This window comes from Papio anubis, chromosome 16 (assembly GCF_008728515.1).
Source record: "Papio anubis isolate 15944 chromosome 16, Panubis1.0, whole genome shotgun sequence".
Taxonomy (NCBI): Eukaryota; Metazoa; Chordata; class Mammalia; order Primates; family Cercopithecidae; genus Papio; species Papio anubis.
Window position 1 is genome coordinate 40,920,192 of NC_044991.1, and position 14,954 is coordinate 40,935,145.

The 14,954-nt window shown below is 46.1% G+C and overlaps 1 protein-coding gene across 1 annotated transcript in view; it reads right to left on the reverse strand.

Moving 5' to 3' along the window:
- PCSK2 (proprotein convertase subtilisin/kexin type 2) overlaps positions 1–14,954 on the reverse strand; it is a 260,345-nt gene that overhangs the window by 33,002 nt on the left and 212,389 nt on the right. Inside the window, exon 8 of the mRNA XM_003905097.4 lies at positions 12,905–13,080. Within this exon, the coding sequence (XP_003905146.1) occupies positions 12,905–13,080 (176 nt within the window). The remainder of the gene's footprint in view (positions 1–12,904; positions 13,081–14,954) is intronic.

A 14,954-nucleotide genomic window follows, 5' to 3' on the forward strand; every position in this document is an offset into this window, starting at 1 on the left:
GCCTGACCAACATGGAGAAACCTCGTCTCTATTAAAAATACAAAATTAGCTGAGCGTGGTGGCGCATGCCTGTAATCCCAGCTACTTGGGAGGCTGAATCAGAATTGCTTGAACCCAGGAAGCAGAGGTTACGGTGAGCCGAGATTGCGCCATTGCACTGCAGCCTGGGCAACAAGAGTAAAACTCAGTCTCAAAAAAAAAAAAAAAAATATATATATATATATAAAACTTTATCCCAATAAATATACAATGTATCAATTGAGATTCAGCCAGGCAAATATTGCCACACTTGGTAGGTCAACAGAGGGAATTTTATCCAGGGAATAGGTGTTAAAGGAAAGCCTAAAACCCAAAAGGGACATGGGAAGTCACCCATGGATTAGAGGGTGACCCGGGAGCTGGAGGACAAAGGGAGGCCATTACCCAAGAGCCAGCACTGTGGGCGGGGCTGTCTGCTGGGGGGCAGAGTCTCAGCGCTAATCCTGCAGCTCATGCTCAGTGAGTGGAATGGCCGTCAGCTGCCTGAGGCAAGTAGGCCAGCCTGGTGGCTCATGCCTGTAATCCCAGTGCTCTGGGAAGTGGAGGCTTGAGGCAGGAGGAGCGCTTGAGGCCAAGAGTTTGAGACCAGCCTGGGCAAAGTAGCGAGAGCCCCATTCACCCCCCACTGTACAAAATAAAAAATTAGCTTGGCATGGCGGGGCACGCCTGTAGTTCTAGCTACTCGGGAGCCCAGGAGTTTGAGGAGCTGGAGTCTGCACTGAGCTATAATCACACCACTGCACTCCAGCCTGGATGACAGGAAAAAAAAAAAAAAAGGGCAAGTGCATTTAGGTGAAATTAAATGAATGGTGCAACTCCACTTTGAATTCTGCCAGTCTTTTGAAGCGTAGTGAGATTATAGTGTTTCTCAAAAGTTTTTGCCAAATGGAAACTTTTAACCTAGGCACTATGGAGTGTACTTAACCACCCTGGTTCTCAAGCAGCGTGGACTTTTGCTTCAGGGTGGAGTGATGGAGACAATTTTGGTGGTCACAACCATGTGTGTTTTACTAACATCTAATGGATAAAGGCCAGGGAGACTACTAAACTTATACACAAAGGACAACCTCCTCACCACCGACAAAACAGTATTTTGCCCAGAATGTCCACATGCTCAGGCTGAGAAATCCTGCTGACCCAATGGTAAAGGGCAGTGAGTTGGAACTTGCTGGCCATGGCCTTAAGTAGCCTCTCACAAGTCCGAAACTTCTGAAACATTCAAGCAAATTTTTTATTTTGCTGATAATATAAAAATAATGTTACAAATTGCTTACCGTCAGCTAAGGTGACATTCCAGCTAGAGACTGGTGCAGTGGCTTGCTGTGTCCCCAGTGCATCGCGTATGTTCGAGGAGGTGGAAATCCCACTTTGAGAAACTTGTGGCTAAAGTGAGTCAGTCCTTCCACCCTAACCAATGGGTAGGGACCCGGGTTAATGACCAGAACAGGCCCTGGTCCAGGGTTGGTATGGGTTTAGGGTGCAGACCCCTGGTGAGGCAAGCCTGGGAGAGCTTATCTTTTTGTAAACAACTATAGTAATTGTTATTTTCCAGTCACCTTGATTTCTTAATACAACATTAACATACCTTGGAAAAAGTTATTGTATTTTTTACTATGAAAATAATATTTATTGTAGAATAATTGGAATATAGAAGATGAAGGAAATAAAAATCCTTTATAATCTTACATGAATAGATAATCATTGGTGATATTTTGTGGATTCCTGTCAATTTTACATATAAATGCAAAGTATAAGAACAGGCTTGAAAGTGAAACTGGGATAATAAAAATAGAAGGACTTTCTTGGCCTGCTTAAAATGCATTTCTCACAATTTATATAATTAACATTTTTATGTGATTAAATACTCTTCTACACCATAATTTTTTGTTAGTTTTATGAACTAGCCATTCTGCAATTTATTTACACCTCTTCTTGAATGTACATAGAAGGTTGTCTCTAGTTTTTAAAAAAGTACTTTATGTTTAAAATGAACATAATCTTATATATGTATTTGTATGTTTATTTTCTTAGGCAGTGTTTCTAAAAGAGGAAATTTTGGGAGAAAAAAATGAATGATGATTCTTGGTTCATCTGCCATATTATTGCTCTTGATAAAGTTTGTTAACAGTTTATATGTTTACCTGCAGTGCATGAGAACTCTACATTCAGCTCATATGGGCCATAATTTAGAATTGTCATTTCTTAAAAATAGTTTTGCCAGTTTGGTGGGTAAAAATAGTACCTCATTGTTTTGAGTTATATATTTTTTTCACGAAAGTTGAATTTATCTTTTTGTGTTTTTCCTGCTCATTTGTATTCTTGCTTATTATTTAGCAAGGCCCCAAGTCCCAAAAGATAATATCCTTTGCCTATTTTTTTTCTTTCATAGAATTTTTTTTTTTTTTTGAGACAGAGTATAGCTCTGTCCCAGGCTGGAGTGCAGTGGTGTGATCTCGACTCATTGCAGCCTTTGCCTCCCGGCTTCAAGATATTCTCCTGCCTCAGCCTCCCGAGTAGCTGGGATTGCAGGCATGTAGCACTGTGCCCGGCCAATTTTTATTTTTATTTTTATTTTTAGTAGAGATGATGGAGTTTCACCATGTTGGCCAGGCTGGTCCTGAACTCCTGACGTCAAGTGATCTGCCCACCTTGGCCTCCCAAAGTGCTGGGATTACAGGCATGAGACACCTCGCCTGGCCTCATAGTATTCTTTTTACTGGTTTGTAAGAGCTCTTCCTGTATTAAGAAACTGAGCTAGATTTTTATTATCTACATGCATATATATTTACTCAGTTTTTCCTTTTCCTTTGATGTGTTGGATTTAGACTTGCAGACATTTTTCCATTATATTACTTTAATCTGTTACTAAAATATGAATTTTAAAATAAACAAATTTTAAATTGCACATGAAATAACGTATTGATTTATGAATATTGCCTTTCTGCACTCATAGTTCATGAAAAATTTTATTCAAACTATTCATGAACATCTTTGACATTGGCACGTTTGTCCTCACTAGGTCAACTGGTTACCTCTTGAGCTACCTAACTGTTTTGGTGCACATTGTGGTAGTCATTGCTGCTGCTTACTAAATATTGCAAAGTGTCCATGGTCTGAGCCCATGACCAGGCCTCTTTGCGGTTGGGTGAGGTCTTATAAACCATTTTAATCAATCGGTTGTGAGTGGGAGTGATGGTAGATAGTATCCTTTCTAGTTTGGAACTTTTACTCGTCAGTTCCAGACTCTGTAGAGACCCTGTGGGTTCTGTCCTACTTCAGTGGGAGTAGAGTATCAGGTTCTCTGGAAGAGCCAAGGCAGTCGCCCTGGCCTCTGATTTAAATCCTCACCTCGATTCAGTGTTTGATGGCACCTGTGGTCATCTTTAATTGTTGTCTGGTTTTCGTGTAACCACCTTGGAGGTCAGAATCCTGTGTTACTCTGTTTCACTGCTCAAAGGATCCAGCCATTGTAGTGATGAATCTTTCTGATTTCAGAGGTGCTGCTGAGTTTACTTTCACGTCAACTTCTAACCCCGGGTGAATTTCTCACTGGGCCCAGGTGGGCCAACAAGTAGCACCAAAGGGGGGGTGACCAACTGTCTTGGCTTGCCCGGGATTGAGGGGTTTCCTGAGATGTGGGACCTTTCAATGTGAAAAACAGGGAAGTCCCTGGCAAAACGAGACGGCTGGTCACAAGGATTACCCGAAATCCACCAGACTTTTCTCGTAGTTCTCTTTATCCCAGAAATGAAAGGAGGGACGGTAACGGCACCAGCTGTTTCCAAGGCTGAGCTGCAGATTCCACGCTGCAGCGGTTCTGCTCAGTTGTGACCTTCATCTGGCTGCAGAGCATAAATCTGGGCTCGCGGAGTATTTGTGAGAGCTCCTTGGCAGGAGGCATTCATCGTCTGCCAGAGGCCCTGGCACTCCCTGCAACGGTGTATGACCCACAGCTCTGATTAAATTTCAGCAGGCGGCACTGTGGCCTCCCCTCGCCCATACCTGATTAATCACTATCTCCCCAGGCAACTCTCTCTGTTCCCTGCTTTCCTGGATGGTGGTTTTCTTGTAAGGGGTCCCCGTCCATACATTCCAGCTGGAAGAAGACCTGCGATCTGTACTTTGCCCTTTGCAACCCCTTAGGGAGTAAACAATCAATGCGCTGTCTCATCTGTACCTCAGATAATTTCTGTAGCCTTGTTTTTAAATATTCCTAAAATATCCCCTCCAGTAGCAACTCCAAAGAGTAACTAAGAAGAAGTTGGGATGTAGTCATCAGAGCCAGCAAAAGGTGTGCCAGGGTTGCTCTGGGTGGCTGTATTTCCTCAAGTTGTGGAAAGAAGTTCATGAATCAGTTGTCACTTTCAAGACCTTCTAGCATCACCCGAATTCCCCTTCTGGTTGTCAGAGCAAAATAAGATGCTGTGTCCTGTAATGCCCGGTTTTTGTAACACCCTCTTTGCAAGGGCTACATCCTTTTCCTGAACAGTAAACACATCACCTTGCTAGTGCTTTATCTATCCAGAGAGTGATGACTCTGTCTCAGGTTAGGTTTTGCTTAAGCTGCACTTTGGGAGTTGTGTGTGAGCCCGTATCCCTTGGACTTTAGAGTTGCCTGTGCCTGGGAGTTTCTCAATGTCAACATGTGCATCTTTTTGTCTAAGGGCTTCCAAGAGGCTGAAGGCTGCTTTGCGCATCTGTCCTCAGGCTGAAAGCACTGGGGCATTTACAACCTTTTGAGAACAAACCTCATCAGTGGGTTTTATTCCAGCTCCTTTCCCACAGGGTGGGATACCTTTGGGGTGTGCTCTCAAGGTTTGGTGTGGTTTTCTGAAGTTTCCCAGTGGCATTAAGCTCCAGTTGCTGACAGTGACGACTGGCAGGATAACATACCCTTAACTGGTCCTGTCTCTTTCCTGCCACACCTCCCATTCATCACTGGTATTCTCTTTACCTCCCCAATAAACTACTTGATCCCAAATCTTGCCTCAGGATCTGCTTCTAGGACATCTAAAACTAAGACAGAAGTCGATTATTGAACCCTCTCATAATTCAGGCACCTCTGTCACCCTCTTCCCATATACAATGTGAAAAATGCTGTAACTGTAAACCCAACACATAGACTACAAAGCTAAAGATTAAAATAAGCAAAAGAAAAAAAGGATTTCCTTCTTGCCCACTCCTCACTGCTTCTCTCAAGTATTAATTAAGCAAATGTAGGAGGTGCAAACTTCAAATCCCTAAGGAGCCAGGTAGGTGATGTTTGTGTGAAGCAGGTATCAGATAACTGGGAATAGTGGGATCTATGGCAAACAGTGTGTGCCCCGATAAAAGTCTCTTATCCATCTCCTCTTTATTCTCTTCCTTTAAATAATTACTATGTTGGTCAAACAAAACATACGTACAGGATGATAAAATTGAAAGACAAACATAAGAAGTGCCTTGTGTAACAGGTAGTTCTCTGACTCCTTTGTTTATGTGAAGACTGCCTTTCAGAGATGAATTTTCCCTTAGAGTAGAGCAGGCAGTGGAAGTTACTGGGAGAAAACCTTTGCTAATGCACAATGCACCCTCACTTCCAAAATGCTACAGTGTTGTCCAAAAAATGTCACCTTGAAACAAGGAAAGATTTATTCCCATTGCTTGGGGAAATTTATTCCCATTGCTTGGGGAAAAGTCAAATGAGAAATCATGTAGTTTTCATCATACTCAGTCTACTTTCTAAAAAATATACATGCTGTCATCTGAAGATCAGTCATAACAATTTTTCTCTTAAGCTTCAGCGGGCTCAGCATGCTTTGCAGGGCAATCACACTCGAAAGGGCCTTTTCACCTGCAGCCAGGGAGCCTACAGATGGAGGAGAGAGAAATATCCAGCTTCGAGAGGCAGTGGAGCAGTGCAGAAGTCTGTGGAAAATGACAGGGGCACCCAGGGATGTGGAGCACTGCCACCATCTGTACTGTCAGTCTGGACAGAGGGCACACATCTCCTACCTGCCTGACTCTCTTTTGGCCTCAGGTGTCAAAAAAAGTGCCTCTCAGTGAAAATCCATGTCTGCTGAGGAAAGGGGGAATCTGCCAAGCGTTCCCCTGGGCACCTGCTGTCACCTGGTCTGGGGCTTGGATGTGTAACCATTTCTCTCCAGTCACAAGATGAATAATGCAATAAGGAAACAGGCTGTCTGTGCATCAAAAATTTCATCCTAAATGCTTCTTAAGGAGACCAGGCATTGAAACAGGGTAGGGACATCACTTTCGTGCCACTCAATCCTGTTGTCGGACATTCTCTGTAAACCACATTGTGTCACTCAAATGCCGGGCTCATGTTGCTGTTTCAGATGAGTTGAATTTCAACAGCAGACTGGCATAACCTTGTAATAAAGCATCTTCACTATTTCCTAAACAGTGTAGCAATGGACATTGAGCTGCTGTCACTGTGATGTTCATTTCGTGGACTCTGTTTTCCATTTCATAGTTGTGTTTCTGGGATCCTTGTATTTAATGTAAAAGTGATGAATTCCTTAAGTTGTGAGATCTTTCCTTGACTTAGAAAAGTCTTCCACAGTCTTGGGGTAACTTAGGACTCTGGTTGAGAATCTTGTTATTTTGAGGAAACATAAAACCTTGGGGTTTCAGGTGTTTTTCTTCCTGTTTTTCCACTTCCCAAAGGGAACTTCCAGACTCATGAAGGCAAGGGTGGCTGTTACTTGCAGGGAGAACACATAGGTATGTAAGTGCTATAATTTAAGGAAAGTCAGAAGAGTCCTCTAATGAGGGGTGTGCTGTTAAATGTTTAACAACCAGCTCTCTGAAGGGGGCATAAAAGGATTTTATTTTTAGTGTTTGTAAATTTCCATGTCTAATTTCAAGCTCCCAATTTGATGTTATTGGGAGCTTTTCAGTACGGCACTGTCCCTAGCTTGGAAACATGTTTCTCTCCTAGGACTGCATCATGAGCATTCTGGCGTGCTCATTCCTTCGAGGAAGCTATGTCAGAGAAGGGAGGGAGGGAGACTTCTCAAGGTCCTGAACTAGAAGGAAAAAATTGTAATTGGATAAACTATTGACCCTCTTGGCTGTAAAGGAGAGGGCCAGGTGACGTCAAGTGACCTTGAACAGTGACCAGGTCATTCCCACACTGCCAAACCTCTTTTTTGACCATCCATTCTAAGATTGGAAGATGCATTAGTTTGCCAGGGCTGCTACCAAAGGACCACAACCAAAGGACCAAAGTAACAACCAAAGGAACACCAACTGGGTGGCTTAAACAACAGAGATTTCTTGCCTAGAAGTCCTGGAGACAGAAGTGTCAGCCACCTCTGCTGACATTTCCGTCTCCAGAACTTCTAGGAATAGAATCCGTCTCTAGAAGTTCTGCAGATGTAATAGATTCTATTCCATTCCTAGAAGTTCTGGAGATGGAATCTATCCCATTCCTCTCCCAGCTCCCGGTGGGCTGTTGGCCATCGCTAGCTTTCCTAGGCTTGTAGATGCATCCCCAGCCCCCTCTGCCTTAATCTTCACATGCTGTTCTCCCTGTGTGCATATCTGTGCCCAGATGTTCCTGTTCTATTTTTTTTTTGTCTTTTAAATAAGGGCACCAATCATATTGGATTAGGGGCCCACCCTACTCCAATAAGACCTCTTCTTAATTAATTAGATCTGCAATGACCCTATTTCCAAATGAGGTCACATTATGAGATATTGGGGATTAGGACCCCAACTTATGAATATTTGGGGACAGAATTGAGCCCACAACAGAAGAGGTGCTGATATGGTTTGGCTGTGTCCCCACCCAAATCTCATCTTGAATTTCCACATGTTGTGGGAAGGACCCAGTGGGAGGTAACTGAATCATGGGGGTGGGTCTTCCCCATGCTGTTCTCTTGATAGTGAATAAGTCTTATGAGATCTGATGGTTTTAAAAAGGGGAGTTTCCCTACATAAGCTGTCTTCTCTTGTCTGCCACCATGGAAGACATGCCTTTCACCTTCCACCATGATTGTGAGGTCTCCCCAGCTATGTGAAACCATAAGTCCAATAAACCTCTTTCTTTTGTAAATTGCCCAGTCTTAGGTATGTCTTTACCAACAGTGTGAAAACGGATTAATACAGGTGCATACAGTCTTATATTTCTGTTCAGACCTTTGAAATCATTCGGCAGCTCAGAAGAAACTGCTCCATCAGATGCCTAAGAAGACTGTGAATATAGACAACTATCTTTGATGTCCTCAGAGAAGAAAGAAAGGGATTTCGTTAGAAACCTTCTGATTGGCCTCTGACCCTGCAAGTTCTGAACCTTCCCAACAGAACCACATTTCTTGGTTTTGGAGCCTCATCTTGGGGTGTTTCTCCTAATTTTGAACCAAAATTTCCCTGAAAGCATCGAGGGCAAGTGGCAGCTGGAGCAGAGACTGACAGGTTGTAACAAGCAAGGGTGCCAATGGGGTGGTGTTCAATTGGAAACACCTCTAAGCATAAGCCTCCAGGAAGAGGAAGGGTGGGTTGGAGAGCGGGAGCCACGAAGCTGGGGAGAAGCAGACGGGGTGAGTGTGGCCTGGCCCCGTGACCGCAGAGCCCTCCTGTGGCTCTCCACACATTCTTGGGGCTGGCATCCTACAGCCACCTTGGATCAGGATGTCTGTCTGGTCCCAGACACTATGAGGTCTTGCGTGAATCGATCTCATTGCCCTGATTCCTCCTGGCGCATTTTTCTTTTTTTTTTTTTTTTAAGATAGAGTTTCACTCTTGATGCCTAGACTGGAGTGCAATGGCATGATCTCAGCTCACTGCAACATCTGCCTCCCGGGTTCAAGTGATTCTCCTGCCTTAGCCTCTTAAGTAGCTGAGATTACAGGTGCCCACCACCACACCTGGCTAATTTTTTGTATCTTTAGTAGAGACGGGTTTTCACCATATTGGTCAGGCTAGTCTTGAACTCCTGACCTCAGGTGATCCACCTGCCTCGACCCCCCAAAGTGTTGGAATTACAGGCATGAACCCAGCGCCCAGCCCCTCCTGGTGCATTCTTACAAGAAACCAATTTAGTTGGGCTACCTAGGCCTCTGTTCCTTCAACACAGAGACAAATGGCTTGTGGCTCAGTCACCACACAGCCCACCCGTCCAACCCATCGTACTGATGAGGAAATACAGGGTTGTTCCTTTCTGGAAACGAGTCACCTCTGCTGCCCTTTTCTATTCATTGTGGGTTTTAAGAAACCATATGCTGGGGTCTTAGGATCTCAGGGTTAGATGATTTGGATCCTCAAGATAGTAGAGCAACACCTCGCAAACTTTAATGGGATCTTGTTAAAATGCGGCATCCGTGGGAGGGGAGGAGGCGCTGAGGTTTTGCGTTTTTCACTCTCCCAGGTGGGCCGTGGCCACACTTTGAGAAGCACTGACTCAGACCATTTTGCAGAAAGTGAGGAATGGAGACACTGACTAGTCTGAAGTTCCCCAGCCAATGGGGGCGCGGGGGGTGGGCAGGACTGAGGTTAAAACTCAGGTCTCTCCACTGTCAAGAGGAGTTCTCCACCTGCTGAAATATCCCTGCAACAGGACGGACCTGCTGCTGTGCAGTGTTGGCTCTCTAGTGAAGACAGAGACGTTGACCCGCAGCCAGAAAAGCCTGATTCTGAGAGATGAGTGCCTTCATTTGGTACCCTATGTGCTTCCTTCCCATGGGGCCTGTGACAGCTGTGGTTGGAAGGGCCTGGCTGTGTCCCAAGGAAATTGTCTTTGCAAAGCCAGTCTGGGGGTTAGATCTAGCCTGTGTGCCAAAGTTGGCCACCCACTGCACTGAAGGGTTCCACTTGGTCTGAAATATTGTTTACTATTGTTTAGGGCTGAGACTCTGGGGAAGTTACATGTGAACTTGCCAATTTTTGTCCAGTGAGATGCTTTAGTCTGGTAAGACTAGGAGTGTGTATAAGCAAGCAACAATTTGGTAAGGATCCAAAGTTAGATTTCTCATGGCTAAATATAATCTAATCAGACTGAGCTCATTTCATCAATTCTTTTACAAATTTTACATTGCCTAGCATTCAGAGGCTTAGACTCACTAGGAATACAAACACAGACACAAGGACAGAAGCTAAGGGATGATTTTGGAGGCTGTGAATGGTGAAGAGGTAGAGAAAAATGGTGTGGAAGAGGCCGGGTGCGGTGGTGTACACTTGTAATCCCACCTTGGGAGGCCGAGGTGGGAGGATCTCTTGAGTCCCGGAGTTTCAAACCAGCCTGGACAACATGGTGAAACATGTCTATAAAAATTTAGCTGGGCATGGTATCATGCACCTGTAGTCCCAGCCACTCTAGAGGCTGAGGCAGGAGAATCACTTGAGCCCAGAAGGTTGAGGCTGCAGTGAGCTGAGATTGTGCAACTGCACTCCAGCCTGGGTGATGCAGTGAGACCCTATTTAAAAAAAAAAAAAAAAAAAAGAAGAAGAAGAAGAAGGTAGAAGAAAGAAAACCTAGTCTGAAAAACCAATCATGGCCGGGCGCAGTGGCTCAAGCCTGTAATCCCAGCACTTTGGGAGGCCGAGATGGGCGGATCACGAGGTCAGGAGATCGAGACCATCCTGGCTAACACGGTGAAACCCCGTCTCTAAAAAAAAAAAAAAAAAGAAAAAACCATAATAGGCATACACTTAGTTATAAGCTTCCTGGCAGCCAAAGGAAAAAGGGAAACCTAATGGGGTAAATTTTGAGGCGATGTTTGTGGGAAGTGTTCCCTAGAAGCAGAGCCTGAGACAGAGATTCAGCTGCCCAGACTCATTGAAGGAGGGCTCTCAGGAGGAATCTGTGAGCAAGGGAGAGAAGTAAAATACAGAGGGGAAGGAACTCCAAAGCTATGCAGTCTTGGGTAAAGCCTACCTTTGGCCTGGCCCACAGGGGGCTCTGGAGCATAAATTACATTGAAGATTCCTCCCTGTTGGAGGCAAGCAGGCTCCTGCCTTAGCCATCTGCTGTGGGTTGTGCCCTGGGTGTGGGGGGCATAACTTTCTAGGAGAAAGATTCCACCTGTCGGGGCAATGCTTGGTGAGAGGGGCCGCTGTGAGCCATCAGCAGCCGACACTCACAGCAGCGGGGGCTGCCCCCAGGTCTGCCTGGTGAAGGGGATCTTGGTGGGCACCAATGGCATCCACTGTAGTCATAGATTTCGATGTGACTTTCAGCCCCTCAACCATGACATTTCGTGTCTGCATTAATTCCGTATCTGCCCCTTGAACAGCTCATCCACTATGTTCTTAAGCCCCGGGCTAGTTCCCGAGGATGGTCTGGGCAGGAAAACACATGTTTTCTGACCTCAGGAAATGTATGGAAAAGCAGCCTTCAATTGCTCACTCTGATTTTCTTCAATATTCTCTTTTTTATGCCTGCATTAAACATATAGTGTTCTGTACATTCACTTATTTTAGTGTTATCAATGTATAAGTGATGAGTTTGTGCATTTTCCATAAACAGACTGTACATAATTTAAATGTGTATGTGGAACGGATGCATTCTATAATTTATTTATAATAGTGCTGGTTTCTATAGCCATTTCATCTATTTGAAATTCACCAAAATCTAAGAAGCAAATTTAAAAACATTCCTAAAATGGAGTTCCAAAAGCCACACAAAAAATCTCATGCACTGTCCTTTCCCTCACTTAGCACCAGACCACTTACTCCACACACGGCAGTGACCTTGCGGTGTGAGTCCCACGTCCGGGCTGATTACAGAGAGTCCTCTGGGAGCACAGGGAGGGGACCACTGCTGGCCTGGCAGTGAGGACAGGCCTGAGAAGACTATGTATGCCAAGGGGTGGGAGCTGTGCCACGCGTGGCAAGTAGGTGCGTGCATCGGAGCAGCTTGTGAAGACACAACAGTTTGGAAATGGATGCTCAAGTAGCAAATCTATCAGCTGAGGCCCCAGGGATCGTGGAGGAGAGATGAGCTATCCCCATTGTGCCCGGCCCAAATTCCTGACCCACAGCATCCCAAGCGTAGTAAAGGAGTTGTGTTCTGTGCTATGAAGTTTTGGGGTGTTGCTTAAGTGACAGTTGAGACTGGGACAAATACTGACCCTTTGCAGGCACTTCTCAGTGACGAGCGCTTGCATCTTTCTCATTTACACATCACAGTGACTCTGTGACCCCTCATTATCACCATTTGACAGGCGAGGTTAAGTCACTTCCTGAGAGACTGGAGCCCAGAAACCCTCTGGTCCCTGAACCTGGGTTCGTGTCTCCTTTGGGGTGGCTCCAGCCCCAGTGTCTCAGAGAAGGGGCCCCCTTCCCCTCCCTATGCAGCATTGACCTCCATCTCATCCCTTTGGAGGCTCTGCCTGGCTTCCTTCTCCTTGGCTCTGTCCAAGCCTGGGCTAATCTCAGAGGAGCGGCTGTGAGAATGTGTGCTCAGACCTCCTGCCCCATGAGTGTCGTGGTCATGGTCCTGGCTGCTGCCCCCTGGATCTACCACCCCATCCTGCTGAGACCCCATGTCCTGTGTGCTACTGCCAGCCAACGACTGAGCAGGTGGTGGGGATGCCAGTGCAGGCCCCTTTCTGCCTGTGATGGGCAGCTTTGGCATGGGGACTGCTGTCTGAGACCCTCCCTCCCCAAGCCCCTTCCCTCCCACTGTCATTCGCAGGAGCCAGGCAGGCATCACGTCTGAGGCTCTTCTGTCTTCTTTCCTTATCCTTCACAGGCCTTCCCGTAGTCAGCCTCCTGCATGGCTAAGCCCCTGTACTATCTGACTCCTGCAGAACCTGGACTCACACACAGGGTGACAATGGTTTACCCAGTTGCCTCCACCCCTCCACCCACTGTGTCCCACCTTGTGAGTGGCCGGGGCGTAGGGGGCCGGCCCTCTTACCTTGTTCACGCCATCGGCCATGGCCTGCAGCGTGAGCTCCCGGGGCCCATCCACTGTCTTGCCGTTGTCTGTGGGGCCCCAGCTGGCGCTGTAGATGTCGATCAGCTGCGGCATGTGGCTGATGGAGGAGGCCTCGATGATGTCCGTCATGAACGGCTGGTCCAGCATCCGGATGCCTGTGGACACGTTGAGCAGAGGACACCAGGTTTGGGTTCCCCAGTTCACAGGAGACAAGGAGGTGGAGGAGGGCTCGGGCCCTGGGTGCTTAGAAGGGTTGGAGATCTCAGGTGCTCTGGGGACACTGTGCAGTCCAAGAATCACGAAGGAGGCGCAGACGGTCCTACTGGCTCCCTTCTGCGTCCCACCCATGTCTTTGCTGATGTAACGATTTAAAGACAAGTTTATTCCTCTAGCAAACCTTACTAGAATTCCTAATGGGAGAGATCACCTTTGCTGAAGCGATTCTTTGATAAGCTCGTTTCTAAGTAGAAGCTCGACCTCAGAGAACTGGGTGTTGGCTGCAGCCAAGTTTTAGGGGAGAAATAAAGCTACTACATATGATAGATAGAGGAGGCAATAGATATTTGATATTTGAGAAGAAATTCCAGCAGGCAGAGGGCAGAGGGCAGGGGACAGAGAGAGGGGCAGGGGCAGTGCAGGAGCGGGTGGGATAAGGAAAGAGGAACTCCCATTTGCACTGTAGCTGGGAGGAACTTTGGAGAGGACAGAAAGGCTGAGATGGCCGTTCTAAACTGTATTAGTTATTCTGTGTCAGACGGCCCCCTCTCCTTTCTTCCCTAGAGCATCGCTGTAAAGTTTGTGTTCCTCTCTGATGCCTCATGGGAGTGATTTCTTGCAGGATGTTGGGAAGAAGCAAAGTCCTGCAGTCCAGGGTAGTGTGGGGAACACAAGCCTAAGACACAGGGGCATAGGGTGAAAGTGCCTGTGCTGCACCCGCAGAGCTGGTGCTCCCAGGCTTCCAGTCCCCCTGTGGTCATCCACAAAAGCCCTCTCTAGGGGGAACTCAGCAGCCGCCACTGGGATGGGCGTGATATCTCTCCATCACTACCCTCAAAACTTCACTGACAGGGTCATATGCCTTTCTCCAGGCTTTGTCATCTGGATGGGTCAGTGGGTTCACGATTCTGTGGCAAGGAGCTTAGAGTGCTAGTGAAGCGGACCTGTCTTCACCCACTGCAATTATGGAATGAAGGTGTTGGGCCATGCACAGTCAAAACCTGGGCCCCAAAACTCCTTCCTTGTCCCCGGTGGCCAAAGGATGTTGTGCCTCAAGAACACTATTTCACAAGCCTCACTCTCTAACATGGCGAGCAGGTCAATTGAATTACAAGCCACCCAGGTTCTTGCCAGGCACCTGAAATGGACATGAAATTGCTTTCTTTCCTGAGGGTCTACTACTTTCAGGTCCCAGGAGACTCGAGGGCACTTTCCTCTTCAGTGCTCATAGCCCTCTTCTTGTGTACCTTTAACCTTCTATCACAACTGCTTATTTGAGTGTTTCATACACCACCAGATGGCACGCTCTTTGAGTATAGGGCATGTGTCTACTTTGTTCACTTCTGTGTCCTTGAGGATCAACGTGATGCTTGGTATTTATTTTAACCTTGACAAATATTTGGTGAATAAATATCTGGCATTATTGCCTTATTTAGTTGATTTCCTCCCCAACAGAAACAACAGGTCCAGAAGAATGAATAACAGGCTCTACTCATCCATCTTCTACTATTAACCCATAAGCGTAATCACCATGTTTGCCAACAAACATCCTGTTACGAGTTAGCATTTTTTCTCCTGCGTGAAGCTTATCTAGAATAAGCCTAGTCTTTGGCTTGAACTTTCCAGATGTTAAATTTTATGGTTCATTTTATAAGGAGATAGGAAATTTAAGACTCTGTTTTTTTCTTTTGATCCATCTATATTTTTATTTATTTAAAAACTTTATTTAATGCAGGTGACCAATAAGCCACAGAATAAACTGGTCAGTGCAGCTTCTTCTTGTGCAAAGTCACGCCCACTCTGTGGGTGGGAA